Here is a 19,329-nt window from a genome sequence, read left to right on the forward strand (position 1 = left end):
AACTCATAGCAACAGAGCTCTAAGGAAGGGATATCCCAAGAGTTAAAATATCCCACACAGAGAGAAAGAAAGGTGAGGATGAGAAAATATCTGTTGGGTTTGGCAGTGGGGTGGTCACTGAAGACCTGAGAAGAATATATCTCATGTGGGGGTGGAGGGGATGTCAGATACAGAGTTAAGGAACAGAAGATCAAAAAAGGGAAGAGAATGAACGCTGGCTTCTCTCGGATGGAGTCTGGCTGTGAAGAGCGGGACAATGGGCAGTAGCTGGAGGGGATTAAGAGTTGAGTTTTGCTTATTTTGTTGGGGGATTTGGGGGTGCAATTTTTTTAACAGATTGAGAATTGAGTTTTGTCTCTTTGTTTATAGGATGTAGAATTAGTGAATATATATGCTAATTGGGAAGAAGAGGAACTGAAAAGGTAAAATACCTGAAGAGGCCAAAGGAACAGAACCCACTATTGTAAAGAGCAGCCATGAAACAAAGAAGGATGGCAGGAAAGCAGTTGATGAGAGAGGAGTGTATTCCAGTGAATCGTTACTATTTACATAACAATCTCCTCTTCTGGAAGCCTCAAAATGTAGGCTAGGGACCCTACATTTTCATTTTTACATCCTCAATACTTTACACAATGGCAGGCACCTAGGAGGTACTCAGAAAGTATTAGATGAATTAAGTACCTAACTAGATTTATGGTCATGAGAATAGCAGTAATCGTGTGTCTGTTGGTCCTAAAAATTTTAAGTTGAGTGACTTTCTGAATCCTTACAAAAACACTATAGTGTAGGTATTATCATCATCCCTAATTTATTTTTAAATTTCAGAGCAAATAAGACCAAATTGAAAGTTCAGATTTTTGGGCTACTATTGTGTTTTAGTCAAATGATAAGAATATATCTCAGTAAGTAGTACAACTGAATTTATACAGCAATTTTTTCCTCAAGATTTAAGACAGATTAAAAAAAAAAAATCAAATGTTGGGTCAGGTGAGATGAGGTATATCACCTAACTCTTCCCCTGCCCCTTGTTAATTCTTGGAACTTTCTGGTCAATCCCTATTCCATCTTTAAACCTCATTATAAAATAATTTTCTGTGCACAAATTAAAGTGACACCTTCAATTTCATCCTGAATCTTCAACTCAAAAATATTAACTTTAGCTGTCTTTGCTATGTTGTAATTTGAAGCTATCAATACAAACCATAAAATTTCTTGAAAACATGAGGGTGGTAAGGTCCTTAATAGTCAAAACAATGACCTTTTGGTGTTGGGGATTTGCAAAGATAACAAAAGCAAAAGACAAACAAGTGGAATTATATCACATTAAAAGCTTCTGTACAGCCAAAGAAAACTACCAACAAAATGAAAAGGCAATCTATAGAATACATGTATCAAATCCTTATGTTGTATGGCTTAAATTGATACAATGTTATACAACAATTATATTTCAAAACTGGGAGGAAAATGCTAGCAGCACAGATGGATAATGGATAATGCACAATATTCAAAATCACTTAGATGGAACTTTTAAATCTTCCTGGTTGCATTTTATTTAGGAAAGAAATGATATCTAATGCTTCATAAAATGGTACTAGTATTACTAATGACACTTGAAACCCTGACTTGGGATAAAGTCGAGAAGACCACCCTTTTCATGCTTGACCACACAGACCCTCTTTGCAAACTATGCTATTCTAAGACCAAATGATGCTCTGATAAAGGAGTAAAAGATCTGTCCTCTGTCACACTTATCCTAGAATAGAGAAAATGGTTCAATGTTAAAATATCAAAAGGACTTCTGTGCCTAGGAAAGGGAAGCAAGACAACATCAGCTGTAATATTAGCAAATGTGAGAGCCGGCAAAAGCGAAGTGAATGCTCAAAGTGCCAAGAAAACCAATCGTTGTGTTGAGCAGGAGCTAGTAAACCGGGAACAAGTTTAAGGTTAAGTCAATTAATTGTAATTAAATCAAGAAAATCAAGGATGACTGTAACCCAAAGATAACGATTATTACAAAAAGTTTTAAAGATTAGGGATACAGCCTTAGTTTAAGGACAAAACCAAGACTTTAATAAACAAGTCTTTCATTCAACAAATATTTATCAACAATTATGTATCACTTACTGTCCAAGACCATAGGGATCCAAATTCAAATCAGACATTTTCCCTGCTTCCCTGGCACTCACCATCTGGCAGGGTGAGGATATATACTCAACTAGGACTTGCTGTCTGAATGTGGCGCTATGGGAGCACAGAGGAAGGAGTGTGGGGTAGTCCTCATAGAGAAATAGCATTTAATCCAGATCTTAAATTTTATCAGGGAGAAAAGAAGGAATAACAGGGCATTCTTGGTAAGAGTTCGGCATAAGTAAAGGCAGGAAGACATTACGTACACCATCAGGGCCAGAATATAGGAGATTTGAAGTCAACATAGATAAGAAGACAGCCAAGGCAAGAGCGTAAGAATCTTAAACCCCATATTATAAAGTTCAGACTCAAATTACTGGTGGTCCCCAACCACAGATAGTTTGATTTTTTATTTGTGTGACAAATAAAATTAATCATTAGAAACATTTAGTATATTCATAATGTGTGCAATCATACCACTATCCAGTTCAGAAAACTTTCAGCACTCCAAAAGGAAACCCTATATACATTAAGCAATTATTCTTCATTTTCTCCTTCCCCCAGCCTCTGGCATCCACTAATCTGCTTTCTGTCTCTATAGATTTGCCTAGTCTGGATATTTCATATAGATGGAATCATAAAATATATGACCTATTGTGCCCAGCTTATTTCACTTAACACAATATTTTCAAGGTTCATCTACATTTTAGCATCTATTAGTCCTTAATTCTTTTTTATGACTGAATAATGTTCCAATGCATGAATATACCATATTTTGCTTATCCATTCATCAGCATATGGACATTTAGACTGTTTATACCTTTAGGCTGTTGTGAATACTGCCACCAGAAACACTAGTGTATCACTTTTTGTTTGAACACCTGTTTTCAATTCTTTTGATTATGTACCTAAGAGGATTCCTGGGTCATACAATAATTCACTGTACAGTTATTGTAGAAGTACCAAATCCACTGATGGTTTTCAAGCCAAGAATGGCACGTTGGGACTGATGTAGCCAGCCAGGACAGAAGAGACTGGTAAGAGTGAAGGCCAAGAGGCCATCCAGGAAGCTACTGCCCTAGTCAAGCATAGAAAACTTTAATCCACAGCAGGGGAAGTGACCACAAGAGTGAAGAGAAAAGGGTAGGTTTCTGAGGTGATAAACAACTAAACATGGGAATGGATGGAAGAAATCATTCATAGCTCTATGTTAGAGCATGAATTCTATGCTGATAATTCATGTCCTTGAATGAATGTTGTGCTTCAAAGAGGAGTCATGTCTTAGTGACCCTCTCATCCCCAGTGCTTAACAGGGAACCTGCTCGATAGGTAATCAAAGAACAATGTCGTGTTTGTCTGAATAATGATACCCGACATTATTTGTAAGAGAAATGACAGATCATGACTGTAGATGAGGAGGTAAAAAGGACTTCTTACTCTGTGAGGAACAGAATGGATAGCGATACATTTTGTTGAAACAGGGAACACTGAAATGGTTTAGACTGGTGCTAATGGAAATACAGAAGTAAGGATGTCCAGTAGACAGCTAGAAATTCAGAACAAAGTCTCAGGGGGAAAACATGGGACAAAAAACCATATTTTGAAACAGACTATTGGTAGCCTTACTCATTAGGATCTCTCATTTTGATATCTAACTTCACGGATTAACTCAAAATACCATAATACAATGTCATAAGTAATATGCTGTTACTTCCTAGGAAGTACTGGGGAAAATGAGTAAAATCAGTGGTGTGGGTCATGGCTTCATCTAAATGATGCCCATAGCTAGGACTCAGGCAACCCCAGGCACATCTTATGTTGGTAGATCATGCAAGCATACTTTTCTAAGATTATCTGCATTGGAAAAGAGGGGCTTCTAAAGGAAGTTCAGGTAAAGGACAACAATATAATCAGGGTATGAGGAGGACAGCACTAGGTCTCTTTTGGGCAAATATCATTAGCCCAGGCCCAAGGAGTCTGATCTGAAAGGAGAAAGGGCCTCCTTTGAATCAAGGAAGCAAAGTGTGTGAAGATAAGCTGTGATAAATGGGGTCATTGGCTCTAATTCTTTATCTTTCCCTAATTCCGCATCCTTTTGCCATGTAACTTTGCAATGCCTCCCACTGAGAGACATTCTGTCCCATCCTTAACTCCAGGCTCAGCCATTTAACATGGATTGTTCCATGGGATATGAGCAAGTATGTTGCCATCAGAAGCTTGCAAAGTTTTCTTTCAGGACAGCATACCGGGGATAACCTGCTAGAGGATGAAAGACTTAGAGAACAGAGCACAGTCATCCAGTTGCTACAGCTTAGGTCAACCTAGATCAGCCAAGAGTCAGCTAAGACACTGAATGAGCTCCACCCAGATCAACAGAGCCACCTCATTGCAGATGTATCAGTAAATGCTTAGTGTTGTAGGCCACTGAGGTTCTGCTGTCCCTTGATATATGGTATTATATTATGGTGATGATCAACTGAAACGAGTTTCTTTACCACAGTTCTTTGTTGACTCAACACTGTGGAAACATCAGGGAACCTAGAGCCCCTTTGTGGGATCCGGCTTCAAGATAGTCCTGTCATCACAGGCATCACAGAGGATTTAAGGAACATTAATAATTAGTCCTCAAAGAAATAATTTCCTTGTACAATAAACCTTGTACAGACCCCAGGAAAAAATTGTTCCTATGACCCCTATATGGTTTCAGAAGGAATCAAGTTAATAATGTTCAATGTATAAGTTGCAATTCATTAGTAAGAATGACATTGATTTAGTAGATCTTTTTTTTTTATTTTTTTGTTTTTGTAAGATTTTATTTATTTATTTGACAGAGAGAGACATCACAAGTAGGCAGAGAGGCAGGCAGAGAGAGAGAGAGAGAGGAGGAAGCAGGCTCCCCGCTGAGCAGAGAGCCCAATGCGGGGCTCGATCCCAGGACCCTGGGATCATGACCTGAGCGGAAGGCAGAGGTTTTAACCCACTGAGCAACCCAGGTGCCCCTGATTTGGTAGATCTTGATGAGCATTTTGGGAGGGGAAGTAAGAATGGAATGAAAGATAACAGAATACATGACAAATAATAAGGCTAAATAGTTTCTGAAACTTTTTTCAGAGGCGATAGGGGAGGGGGGAATCACAATACAAAAGTATTTCTCACTTTAGGTAAGAGTCAAAGCAAAGGAAAAACAAACAAACAAAAACCACCACCAACAACAACAACAAAAAACCCCAAACTTGAAAGCCACAAGCTGAGAGAAGACAGCTGAATAACATTTTACAGCCCACCAAACTGGGCATCCAAGCCCAGCCCAAGAGAAATAAGACCCGTAAGAGAAGAGAAGCAATCGGTAAGCCCGGGTAATTAATAGCAGCTTTCACTCACATTTTAGGATTTTCAAAACACTTTTGCCTACTGCACCTCATCTGAGTCTCAAAATAGCACCTTTCACAGATGAAGAAATCAAAGCTCTAAGAGGTCAAGCCCTTCCTGCGAAGGTAACATGGTAAGTGACACAGCTTGGGAGAGAAGCCAGGTCCACATTCCCGAGCTCCAGTGCACCTTTGAGATCGCTCTCCGCCTGCTGCCACACTCAGAGATTGCACCGGTTTCCAAAATCTAAACTAAACCCCTTCTTGCTACACCCCTAGTCGGGTTTCGCTTCTGTTTGCTGGGGGCGAGCAGGCTCTGCCCCCGCTGTGGAAGCCGGGATCTGACTGCGCCGCCAGGTGGCCGGGCTCGCCCTGGGCGGCCCTGCTGGATGCGCCGCGCCGAGACTCCCCGGCGGCCGCTGCTCCACCTGCGCCGCCTCGGCCGCCTCCACCTACCGTCAGCCCGCCCGCCGCTGCCGCCTCCATCACTCGGGCCCCCGGCGACACCCCCGCCGCCCGCCTCCGCTCCCCGGCCGCGCTCTGCCGTCCGCCAGCCTGCCCCAGCCTGCCGCAGCCACCGCGGAGTCCCCGGAGCCCCAGGCGCCGCCCACGCTGCCCGCCGCCGCTGCGAGTCCAGGCCGGGACCTGGGCTAGGGGCTGCGCAGCACCCCACCAGCAGCGCCCTCCGTAAATCCCGGGGAGTGTCTTTGTCTTTCATTGAGCTGACCAGATTTTCGTTGTTTGTGCAATGACTTAATATCGGTCGCATCCACTAGCCCGCATCACCATCATTCCACAAAGAAAGGGGCCTTGCCCAGGGTTCACTACGGTATCCCCAGTACCTGTGGCAGTGGCGCGTATTAGGCACTTGAGGGAACAGCTCTTGAATAAATACGAATCACTCTACCTCTAAAGAGAAAACTACAGCCAACTCTCCCATTTTCCAATTACAACCCTAAGTCAGTGGTATCCTATTTTCCTGAAAAAGAAAAAACTGTACCAAGTTTCCAAATATGCAGGTTCATACCCACAAGAGGGGTATTTTAGCTGCCTCCTTGCTGGAGAGAGCTACCGACTGAACCTGAATCCAGGTGCTCATAAAATCTGCCCCGACGCCGGACCTCTTTTCCACAGAGCTAAGCCCTGATCCTCTACACCTGGTCTTGCCTTTCCAAATTACTTACAAATCAGCTGGTACACACAAACCTGCTGAATGAACTCTGAAAAACCTCATCTCAAAAACGCCAACCCGATTCCACCCAGCACTCTAACAAACAGGCAGCAAGTCATCTCCTCCAGATCCCACCAAGATCTGCAGAGACTTACCCTACCCAAAGCTTGAGGGCAGCAAGGTTCCTCCACCTCACCTTCCTATTTATATCCTCTGCCTACATTTCAACCAGCCCACATGGTGGAGGCCAGCCTGTGTCCTCTTACTCCCCCAGCTGCTGCCGGTGTTGACAGTGTATGGCTCTCGGCTGAGTCTCTGTCTCCAGACCTTGCTCCCAAACAAAGTTTCTCAAGATCACCCCCCTTCCCTGTAGCAGGTTATATTCAGGCAATGATGGGAGTGTCCAAAAACCCCAGGATGGGACCATTTTGAAGGGTCATCCCAGCTCCAGATCTTTTTTTGCAATGGACTGAGGCCTTTGTGCATCATTACAGTCCAGATCCACTCTCTGCCTAATCCTCCTCTGTTCCATCCCCCCTAAACACACACACACACACACACACACACACCCCTTGATCCCATGGGCTCTCCCTAACAAATTTCTTACATGTACATCTCCCGCTCAGAATCCATTTCCCAGAGAACCCAAACTAAGATAACTAAGCTCCCTCTCAAGTTCTTACCAGGGCCGTTGGTTTTTTGGCTTGCTTTTTAGGACCTAAGCAATGTATATGAAAAACTGAGAACATCTGTACCTCACAGGTCAATAACTTTCCCTTCATCAGAGACCTCCCACTTACAACTGGTGGTTATGCAGTGCTGTTTTGGGAACTCAGACACATGTTTTGATCAATACAATACTATCAAGGATCTTTAAGAAGATTCTTTTCTTCACACAGCACCTGCCCGTTGGTAACCATACTTTCTTTGGTATAATATTGTTATCTGCATCTCATACTAAATTCCAAGCTCCACAACCAACACATGGGAGCTTGTAAGAAATGCAGAATCTCACCACCCCCCTCCACATACACCCCTACTTAAGAAGGATCTGCAGTCTAACAAGATCTCCAGGTGATTTTTACTTACATTAACGTTTGAGAACCACTGGTCTAAGCTTCCAAGCTTCAGTATTATATATTAACTTTATGGAAATACTTGGGATCACCACTCACTCACATATTTCATCCACCAATCACAAGTCCAACTGAAGCTATCTCCAAAATGCCCATCATTTCTATGCCTTTGGAACTATTTCAATCAGGCCCTCTTATCTCTTGAGGACAAAACTGGGAGTAGCAAGAGTTTAGATGACTAGATGAATGAATGGCTTTTTGGAGCATCTGCGTGTCTTTGATTCTAAAGTATATTATTCTTGCAAATCAGATTTAACACAGCTTTAAGTCAAGCTTTTCAATTTCTTATATCAGAAATCCTCAAGTAACTTCATAGCTGCATCGTTTAATTGACTTTGTCTTCATGTGCCATTAATCATTTCCTGATTCACTGATGCTTCAATCTTCTAAAACTAAATAACCACCACACACAGAGAAGGAATTAACAGAGAAGGATTGTGCTAGAATCAGAAATCAAGTGACAGGGCATGGCCTTGAATTCTGAGAAGAACAATACAGCCAAATATAAGAGAACGTAGGGAAATTCCGAAACTTGAAGGTAGTTCACTGATTTATTTCTCTTAGCCAATTCTCTTGTCAAATGAATATTTCCAATGATCCTCTTAGTCCTAAAGTGCAAGAAGTCCCTAACTCCATGTGAGTTTTTCTCAGAGAAGTGGCATATACATGGCGATTAAGATTCTGGACCTAATCACAAATGTCAATTAATTCACTGAATGCCAAAAAACATTGGAAATACTGGAGTACTAGCCTGAGAGAACCCAGCTAGCACATGTAACAGTATTTCTATGGACAACGCATTCAGTGCTCAACCTTGAATAGAACAATACAGCTATTCCCAGCTGCTCTGGAATCAGCCTCCATACACTGTCCCACTGCCTCAAACACCAGTCCCTTATCTGAACAACCTCTCCTCAAATGCTTGCCCTTCTACTGTGATATCTTCTACCCCACCAGTATTCTAGAAAACCACAAATCACCTTCCAAAAAGCCAGGACAAGTGGTTTTTTACTTGTTACAATTACCCAACTTACATAGGTTAATCATCAGACCCACATTTCACATAACCCTTATCAGGAGATCTTTTCCACAGTGTAAAGTTAAAACTGAAACACTCCTGGGGCACCTTGGGGACTCAGTCAGTTAAGCATCTGACTCCTGGTTTCAGCTCAGCTTATGATCTCAGGGTCATGAGATCAAGCCCTTAGGCTCAGCACTGAGTCTGTTTGAGATTCTTTTCCCCTCTTTTACTACCCCTTCCACTGTGTGCATAGTGCTCTGAAAAGTTAAGTAGATAAATATCATTTTTACAAAACTGAAACATTCCTTCAGGGACATGTTGACAAGAGGAAAAATTTTGAAAGCAGAGACAGAAGCAGGGAGGTACCCATTCTATTATGATTTATGTAAAATATTCAGTTAAAACCAGAGAAGGAAAAAACAAACAAACAAACAAACAAAAAACAGAGAAGGAAAGGAAAAAAAAAAAAAAGCAGTGAACAAATGCAATGAATAGAAAGCAGCTACTAACATGGTAGATGTTAATCCAACTGTATCAGCAATCATTTTAAATGTCTAATACATCACTTAAAGGACAAATTGTCAGAGTGGATAAAAACACAAGACCCAACTCTATGTTGTCTGTAAGAAATCTTTCTTTCTTTCCTTCTTTTTTCTCTTCTTTCTTTCCTTTCATTTCTACCTTTCAAACTTTTTCATATTTAAAAAATATAATGGCTTAGAAAAACTATGTCTAATTTATATGGTCCTGTTTTTTATAGTTATCCTTCCATTACTCTGTATCATGAATTGAGCTGGGCTGACACTCAAGCAGAATTCTGGGTTTTGCCTGACTGGGCACACAGTGCACAAGCAAGAGCAGGCCAATGGGCATCTCTAGGCATCTCTAAAAGGAGACCACTGAGCTCCCAATTGGGTCAGATTACGCTCGCGGTCACATCAGGAGCTCAAGTTGCAGGGTCACTTTTTTGTGGCACCTTACCTCTGAAATTTAAAACTCCCCTGTTTTCTTCAGCATCACTTTTGAATGTATCTGGTCACAATTTGTTGAAAGAAATTAAATCACACAAACAGATACCTCTTCTAAGGTACTCTCTATCTCAGACAAATTCATGGCATCACGAGTCTGGCATATCTCTAGATGTCAGAGTCCACACACAGAAGCACTGGTAAGCTTACGAGGTCGCTAGGAAACATAAGTGAACATCTTCCATCCCATGGTGAGACACAGTGTTTTGCTTAGACTGCAGGCACACAGGTAAAAGCTCGACTCTTGGGAAATGATTACCAATTTGAAACACAATAGTCATTTCACATCTTCCTTTCCTGTCACAAATGAAAATCTGCTCAGTCAGTTAACGATCCAACTCTTGGTTTCAGCTCAGGTCATGATCCCAGATTGTAGGATCACGCCCCACATCAGGCTCTGTGCTCAGTGTGGACTCTGCTTGAGAATCTCTCTCTTCCTATCTCTCTGGCCCTCCTACAGTTCATGTTCTCTCTCTTTCTCAATAAAGAAATAAATCTGAAAAACAATCTGAGGGGTTTGAAGGGGCAGGGCGGGGGGGTGGGAGGTTGGGGGAGCCAGGTGGTGGGTATTAAGGAGGGCATGTATTGCATGGAGCACTGGGTGTGGTGCAAAAAACAATGAATTCTGTCACACTGAAAAGAAATTTAAAAATAAATAAGTACATAACTTTAAAAAAATAAATAAATAAATAAAATTTTTTTTAAAGGTGACACTTTAAACTTGGGGGTGGGAATCTCCATCTTCAGAAAGGAAGTCCCTCCTTGCTTTCAACTAGGATACAATTTGCAAAGGCTCTTATTAAATATAAGGTAAAATCCATTACAACCCACAGACACATTCTAAACAATTAGGTTACCAGATTACTCCCACTAAGCAGAATTCCAAAGAATAGGACCAGATTTAATTGGTGTAAATCAGTGGTTCTTAACTGGGGACAATTTTGCACCCCCCACCCAGGGATACTTGGCAACGTTTGGTGATGATTTTTGGTTGTCCCACCAGCACCCAGTTGGATAGAGACCAGAGATGCTGTTAAACATCTACAGTGCCCAAGACAGCTCCCACAGCAAAGAATTACTCTGCTCAAAATGTCAATAATACCAAGGTTGAGAAACTGATGTAAGTGAACAAGAAGAGAAAAGGCCTAGGGGCAGCGTGAAATAAAATTTAGGAAGAGTTAGAGGACAGGAAGAAGTATGGAAAAGGGAAAATCAAAAGTACCAAAGACGTATTTTATTAAAACGGCCGCAGATAGAACAGCACGAAGAGTCCTGGAAATGCCACAAAGGCAGGGCCCATTGCAATGTCATGGTATAACACACAGAAAGAGAAACTCAAAGGGAGGAAGAGCATTAAGAATTAGTGATGAGGGGAGCCTGGGTGGCTCAGTCATTAAGCATCTGCCTTTGGCTCAGGTCAAGATCCCAGGATGCTGGGATCTTGCCTCACATCGGGCTCCCTGCTGGCGGGAAGCCTGCTTCACTCTCTCCCACTCCCCCTGCTGGTGTTCCCTCTTAGTCAAATAAATAAACAAAATTTTTTTAAAAAAGAATTAATGGTTCCATTAAGGACCAGGTCACGTGCAGAATGTATCACAGCATTCCTGGCCTCAAACCCTGTAATACCTCCTGCCCACATGTGTCAACCAAAAATATCTCCTGACATTGCCAAATGTCCACCATGAAACCAAATTATTTTTGGTTGAAAGTCATTCTTCTAGAGGGACCTTCCTGAATTAAATATATATATATATTCCCCCCTCATTATTTCTTTCATCTTTCTTCTAGGTTCAATTTCCTTCTTTTCAATAACGGGCTTTTCAGTCATTCTTTCACTAGGCTTGTGTTGGGTACACTTTCCCACTCTTTTTCCAAAAATGTTCTTATACTGACCTCCCTCTTCAATAATCATTTTGCTGGATTTAGAATTCTGAATTGACTGTTATTTCTTCAGCACTTCTAAGATACTAATCCACTGTCTTCTGGCCTTTATCATTATTACTGGAAAGGCTTTCCTCACTTTTTTCTCATTTGCAAGAAATCTGTTGTTCCCCCCTCAGAATTCTAATATTTTATGTTTGTGTTTTGCTGACTCACCACGATATGTTTATAATAGTGGATTTACTTATTTTATAATAATAGTGGATTTTGCTTATTTCACTTATTCTGCTTGGTATTCACTGTTCCAGGAATCAAAATATTTGTGTCTCTCATCAATTCTGGAAAATTCTCATTGTCTTTTTTTTTTTTTTTTTAATATTCTATGTCTCTCCACTCTTCCTAGTCTCTTACTCCAGAATAGGATTTCTATTAATTGTATGTTGGACTTTCTCATTCTGTCTTCTATATTTCAATCTCCTCCTCCTTGTTTTTCTACATCCCCTCTATTTTGTATTTAGGGTAATTCCTTCAGCTCTATCTTTCAGGCCTAATTCTCTCTTCAAATGTGTCTAATCTGCAGTTGAAATGGTCATAGAAAATATACTTCCCAATACCAGGATCTCCAAACAAATACATGATTAAGACACTAAATCTCAACTCAAGATCTTTACATCTACTAAGCCAGCCAACATGGGAAAAAAAAAAAAAAAAACTATTTTACAATCTATCAAGAACAGAATTCAACAGTGTCAACAGAAATTGCCAGAAACAGAAAAAAATGTTTAAATACGCTGAGGAGAAAAGGAAAAGAATTCACAGAGAAGGGCACCTTGTAGGTAGGCTTGAAGAGAAAATGTTCTAGGAAGAGAGTGTAAAGAAAGGTCTCCACGCGGATGGCACGGCGTGTGTAAAACCATGAATCTCTGAGTTTCAGTGAAGAACCACCTGTAACCACGGTGTGGATACATCTGAAGAGAGTAGTGAGAGGTGTTAGGGGGTCTGGTAAGCTAGTTAGAAAAGTCCTCCGGTACCATATATGAAATCGACAATGGGAGAAGTTTTCCCAAGTGAAAGGAGAGGGCAGTAATAGAGCAGGGAAAGAGGAGAGCAAGAGAGAAACACAGACAGATGAATTTGGAAAAGTGACACCTGTGGATATGGAAGAATTAAGAATTTTTTAAATAATCAATTAGGAATTAAGAAGACTGCTATACTAGTGCAGGTAAAGATGATAAGAAATGGACGCCTGGGTGGCTCAGTTGGTTAAGCAGCTGCCTTCGGCTCAGGTCATGATCCCAGCGTCCTGGGATTGAGTCCCACATCGGGCTCCTTGCTCCGCAGGGAGCCTGCTTCTCCCTCTGACTCTGCCTTCCACTCTGTCTGCCTGTGCTCGCTCTCGCTCGCTCTCTCTCTGACAAATAAATAAATAAAATCTTTAAAAAAAAAATCATCCTACCTATTTAAAAAAAAAAAAAAGAAATGGAGCGGAGATAGTGTCAGCAGGGATGATGAGAATGCTCTTAATTAGAGATATTTCTAAGGTGAACATAATGCATGTGTCAGCCAGCTGGCTGTGTAGGCTGATGGCCAGCAGAGAGTTGAGCATGAGGACACTGACTTTCTGGCTTAGGAGTCTGGACAGACTGTGACACCATTAAATAGAGTAGGAAATTCAACTCTGAGAGGTACCAGAAGCAAGTTCTTTTTGTGGCACATAGTTTTGAGATGTCTGGGATATATCCAGGCTGAATGTTCTGGAAGGCAGTTGTAAATACATCTTTAAAGCTTGGCAGGGAAACCAGACATGGTAATAGCACTTAAGAGTCATGAGCTTGCAGCGAGGCACTGAATACAATAGGAGAAAGTGACCAAGAATTAGCTGGGGGCAGAGTGACCAAAAATGCAAGCAAGCCATGTGCAGGTAGCGAAGCAAGTTACAAAGCCTGATCATCAAAAACTGAGTATCAAACCTACACAGAATATCTGAGAGCCAGTTTCAGACTTCCTTTCTTTGGTTCTCTCAAATTTACCTTCTTTTGATTGATGAAATAATTCAATAACAGCTTTTGTACTCAATATATTTTGATGAATATATTTTAATGTTACATTTTCATAACAGCATATTTTAATACCTCATTTGTATTTTAATAGTATATATATATATATTTTAAAATATTTTATTTATTTATTTGACAGAGAGAGATCACAAGTAGGCAGAGAGGCAGGCAGAGAGAGAGAGAGAGGGAAGCAGGCTCCCTGCTGAGCAGAGAGCCCGATGCGGGATCCGATCCCAGGACCCTGAGATCATGACCTGAGCCGAAAACAGCGGCTTAAACCACTGAGCCACCCAGGCGCCCCTTAATAGTATATTAATGAAATAATTCAATAACAAAAAAGTGTATTGTTATTTTTATTTGTTATTTCCTTTGTTATTCACTTGTTATTCACTTTTGTGAAATCTTCTATCTTAGCACTTAGTACGCTGAATTAAAATACTTGATTTACTTATATGCCCCCTCCTGTAGACTCTGAGCTCCTTAGCTTTCTATTCCAAGGACTTATCACAGTACATGGCACAGAGTGGGAACTTAGTATGTATCAGAGGAATGGATGGCTGGAAGGATGAATGGATGGAGCCAGCCGAACAATGGAGACTGCTTTTCCAACTTAACCTGCTACAGTTGATTTACCGATTAAAACATTCTCCACCATGAGGAAGGAGTGCCATGTCCAGGGCCACCATGCAGAGTTTCAAGGGTTGTTCACTGTGCAAGGTGGCAAACAGGTTTAAGTAAAGTCAAATCAAGAGAAGCTATTGTACAGGTTAGTCATACAATGAAGGGAAAGGATAATAGCATAGGGCAGTGACAAGAGTAAAAACAGCTCAATAAAATGACAATCCCAGGTAAGTTCTAGGCATTCTGTGTCTTTTAGTTGCTTCTAGAATTGTAGAGTGGTGGGGTTTATAAAATGGAAATATTATTTTTAAGTATGTTTGGAGAAATTCTTAAACATAAGAAAATCCCAACAATCAATAAATAAGTGTAGAGTGATTTTGTGACTAAAACTTGTCAGCTCCTCCCATTAGACCTCCCATTAGACAGTTTGTGCAGAAGAAAGATGACTTAGAAATGTGAAGGGATGTCTGGCAAAATCTGGAACGCTTAAGAAATCCTGGTGTAGCAGAACTGACTTATCTCACCCCACAGGTTTCTTCAAACTAGCAAGAGAAGCAAAAAATAAAATATAAGAAAATAATGACATTAACTCTACTTAAAAAAAAGAAAAGGAAGGAGAAAGGAAACTGGATGCTTTCACACAGAAAATACATAATAAAATCAATAAATTACTATATGAAATCAAATAAATATAATAATTAACCTATATAAAATCATAATTGAGTTTATAGAAGCTATACCAGCATCTTCAATTTTCTTTTTTTTTTTTTTAATTTGTTTGACAGACGGAGATCACAAGTAGGCAGAGAGGCAGGCAGAGAGAGAGGAAGGAAAGCAGGCTCCCTGCTGAGCAAGGAGCCCAATGTGGGGCTCGATCCCAGGAACCCGGGATCATGACCCGAGCCGAAAGCAGAGGCCTTAACCCACTGAGCCACCCAGGCACCCCAGCATCTTCAATTTTCTATAATAAAACACTACATGCTTAGCCACATGCAGAAGAATGAAACTGGACCATTGCCTTACACCACACACAAAAATAGACTCCAAATTGATGAAAGACCTCAATGTGAGATAGGAATCTAACAAAATCCTTGAGGAGAACACAGGCAGCAACCTCTTCAACCTCAGCCACAGCAACTGCTTCCTAGAAACATCACCAAAGGCAAAGGAAGCAATGGTAAAAATGAACTATTGGGGCTTCCTCAAGATCAAAAGCTTTTGCACAGCAAAGGAAACAGTCAACAAAACCAAAAACAACTGACAGAATGGGAGAAGATATTTGCAAATGACATATCAGATAAAGGGCTAGTATCTAAAATCTGTTATGATCTTAACAAACTCAACACCCAAAGAACAAATAATCCAGTCAAGAAATGGGCAGAAGATATGAACAGAGGTTTCTGCAAAGAAAACATCCAAATGGCCAACAGACACATGAAAAAGTGCTCAATATCACTTGGCATTAGGGAAATACAAATCAAAACCACAGTGAGATACTACGTCATACCAGTCAGAATGGCTAAAATTAATAAGTCAGGAAATGACAGATGTTGGCAAGGATGCAGAGAAAGGGGAACCCTCCTACACTGTTGTTGGAAATGCAAGCTGGTGCAGCCACTCTGGAAAACAGCATGGAGGTTCCTCAAAAAGTTGAAAACAGAGCTACCCTATGACCCAGCAATCACACTACTGGGTATATACCCTAAAGATACAAATGTAGTGATCCGAAGGAGCACGTGCACCCGAATGTTTATAGCAATAATATCCACAATAGCCAAACTACATAGAACATCTAGAACCTAGATGCCCATCAAGAGATGATTGGATAAAGAAGATGTGATACACACACACACACACACACACACACACACACACACACAATGGAATACTATGCAGCCATCAAAATAAATGAAATCTTGCCATTTACAATAGCCGTGGATGGAACTAGAGGGTATTATGCTGAGTGAAATAAGTCAATCAGAGAAAGACAATTATCATGTGATTTATCTGATAGGAGGAATTTGAGAGGCGGAGGTGGGGTCTCACGGGTAGGGAAGGAAAAAATGAAACAGGATGGGATCAGGAGGGAGAAAAACCATAAGAGACTCTTAATCTCATTAAACAAACTGAGGGTTACTGAGAGTTAGGGAGGTAGGGATAGGGTGGCTGTGTTATGGACATTGGGGAGGGTATATGCTATGGTGAGTGCTGTGAAATGTGAAAGCCTGATGATCCACAGACCTGTACCTCTGGGGCAAATAATACATTATATGTTAACTAAAAAATACTACATCCTAGTTTAATATATCTTTAAATGTTGAGGCTACAAATAAAAATATTTATAGTATACAAATAAAAATAATAAACAGTTGCTTGGAAAAAATACAGTATTTTATTGCTAATGGAAAATTCCCAGGAATGAAGAAAACTATGGGCTCTTGATTTGTTTTTTAAAATCTGCATTTAAAAATAGAAACCTCCTCTAGAAATTGGATTGCTTCTGAGTATGGCACTCTATGGAAAGAAAGAAGTCAACTCACAGAGAAACGTGATAAAATGTTAATCTGGCAGCTGCCATTTCACACTCTTCTTTGCCAAGAAATACCAGAACCCTGCAGCTACCCCAGCCAAAGGCAGCACTTCATTTTTTAACTTCAGATTGTATTAAAATTTTAAAGCAAACAGAATCCATTTTCATTCATGATAATTTCAAATCCTAGAGGATTTCAAAGTTCAGCCCAGATTGTAATTTTTCTACTATCAAGTTGATCGTAGAAAGATAGTTTGTTTTTGCCATGGCTGGGCTAACGGTATGCAAATGTCCCTCCACGCTCAATGGTGAACAGTACTATCTAGCCACTTAACCAAAGACATCTGGAGGGGTGAACCTCAGAAACCAAAATCCCAGGAGAAAGTAGTCTGCCGAATACAGACTGCTGAAGCTTACTTTGTGTCATGGACACAGCATCCTCTGGAGGATCCCAGGAATCTTCATTTTTAACAAGTTCAATGGTGAGCCTACACACTTCGTGCTACGTCAGCAATCTACTGCTTCAGTTTGCTTTTGATCTGGAATTCCTGCAACATCAGCATCTCACCTCTAGGTGGCAGCATCTGTGAACTGTTACATGTTGTTGCAACTGTTGAGTGTCTGTCAACTTCAAAGATTTATTTCCAGAACAGGAATTACACATTGGATTTGTCCAACTAAGCCATTACTCCTAAGTGCTATATCTATGGGAGAAAAATGTGGCAGGATAGATTTTTTCGTAATTTAAAGTTCCAACTTAGACTTTAGAAATAAAAACAATTAACTGGTTATTCTTGCATAAAGCTTCCTGTAACCTTTAAAGTGAAATGTAAGTGATACATTTTAAGGCAATGTGTTGTTGTGAGCATTTTTCTTGCCCTGACTGGTTAAGCCATGACTCCCAAAGATCACATAGATCAGCAGCTGGCAAGCATTTTCTGCAAAGGGCCAGATCGTAAGTATTTTAGGCTTCACAGGCCATACAGCCTCTGTCATAATTACTCAGTTCTGCCACTATCACAGGGAAACAGCCAGAGACAATACATAAATTAATGAGTGTAGCTATGTCCCAATAAAACTTTGAAATGTGGAACAGAGAAAGGTGAATTTCATGTAACTTTCACATGTATCAAAATATTATTATTATTTTAATTTTTTCTAACTGTATGGTTTGACTGTTTGCCCCCTCCACCTCCAAATTCATACATTAAGATCCTAATACCTGAAGTGATGGTATTAGGAGATGAGGCCTTTGAGAGATGTTTAGGTCATGATAGTGGAACCACCAAGAATGAGATTAGCGTTCTCAAAGAAGAGACACCACAGAGATCCCTCGTCCCTTCCACCATATGAGGATACTATTAGAAGTCTGAGACCTGACAAAGGGCCCTCACCTGACCATGCTGTCACCCTGATCTCAAACCTCTAGCCTCCATGACTATGAGAAATAAATTTCTGTTCTTTATAAACTACCTGGTCTAGGTATTGTTACAGCCACTCTAACTAAGACGAAATTAGACATAATGAATGAACAAAGACACTAATCATTTTTAAAAAGTAAAAACTATTCCCAGTTTTTGAGTTGCACAAAAACGGGTGGATGGCTCAGATTTGGCCCATTGGCAGCAGTCTGCAGACCTGTGACAAAGATCAGTTTTGGAGCAACATGAATTGGTAGTAACTAAGGTATTCATAAATGACTTATTGATAACTTTTCTGAATATAAAAGTTTAGCCCAAGAAAGATGGCTTGCCACTAAACATAAGATTAAAGACATTAAACAAAAATTCATATGACAAAACTTGGAATTCTGATTCAGAGTTGATTTCCAGATGATAGAACTAACACTTAGATCAAATATTTCTAAACACATCTTTCCTTCAGGTACAGCCAAGCTATTAAAGACCAGTGAATACAGGGGAATTGTTGGGAGTCCACAGCACCATATAATCAGGAAAGCAGATGCAATTTGTTCAGCAGGTAAATAAACAGGTGAAGGAACCTTAAATACACTGAGTCCTGAATCTCCAACAGGGAACGAACACCATTACCTGTCGTGTCTTGACTGAGGGTTTCCTGGCTGCTGCTGCTGTAAGAAGGCACTGGAGTGATGGACAGTGAGGCTGGACAAGACAAGGGTGTAGCCAGCTCAGTCTTGCGGGTGAAGGATCGGTGGTACACAGGGAGGCCCGCATCTTTGGAGACAAAGAGAGGCAGATCTGATGGAAGGGTAGGTCTGCCTTGTGCATATGGATTTTTCCAGTGGGTGAGCCCAATTGCAACAGGCCCAGCAACATCATAACCTGGCGAAACAAACACATTAGGTTAGAAGCAGCAAGCAACGCCTCTTACCATATCCGCTTTCGTATTTCTCAGAGTCGTAGCTGTG

At 40.7% G+C, this 19,329-nt stretch overlaps 1 protein-coding gene across 4 annotated transcripts in view; it reads right to left on the reverse strand.

Annotated features, from left to right (window-relative positions):
- ANO4 (anoctamin 4) overlaps nucleotides 1-19,329 on the reverse strand; it is a 461,396-nt gene that overhangs the window by 419,615 nt on the left and 22,452 nt on the right. For 3 of the 4 annotated variants that reach the window (XM_082739159.1, XM_082739158.1, XM_082739160.1), the window contains exon 3: nucleotides 18,992-19,243. In XM_082739159.1, coding sequence (XP_082595285.1) covers nucleotides 18,992-19,243 — 252 coding nt within the window. Of the gene's footprint in view, nucleotides 1-5,951; nucleotides 5,972-18,991; nucleotides 19,244-19,329 lie in introns of those variants that run through there. The other variant, XM_082739164.1, reaches the window with a different exon arrangement.

This window comes from Mustela nivalis (genome assembly GCF_964662115.1).
Source record: "Mustela nivalis genome assembly, chromosome: 7".
Classification (NCBI taxonomy): domain Eukaryota; kingdom Metazoa; phylum Chordata; class Mammalia; order Carnivora; family Mustelidae; genus Mustela; species Mustela nivalis.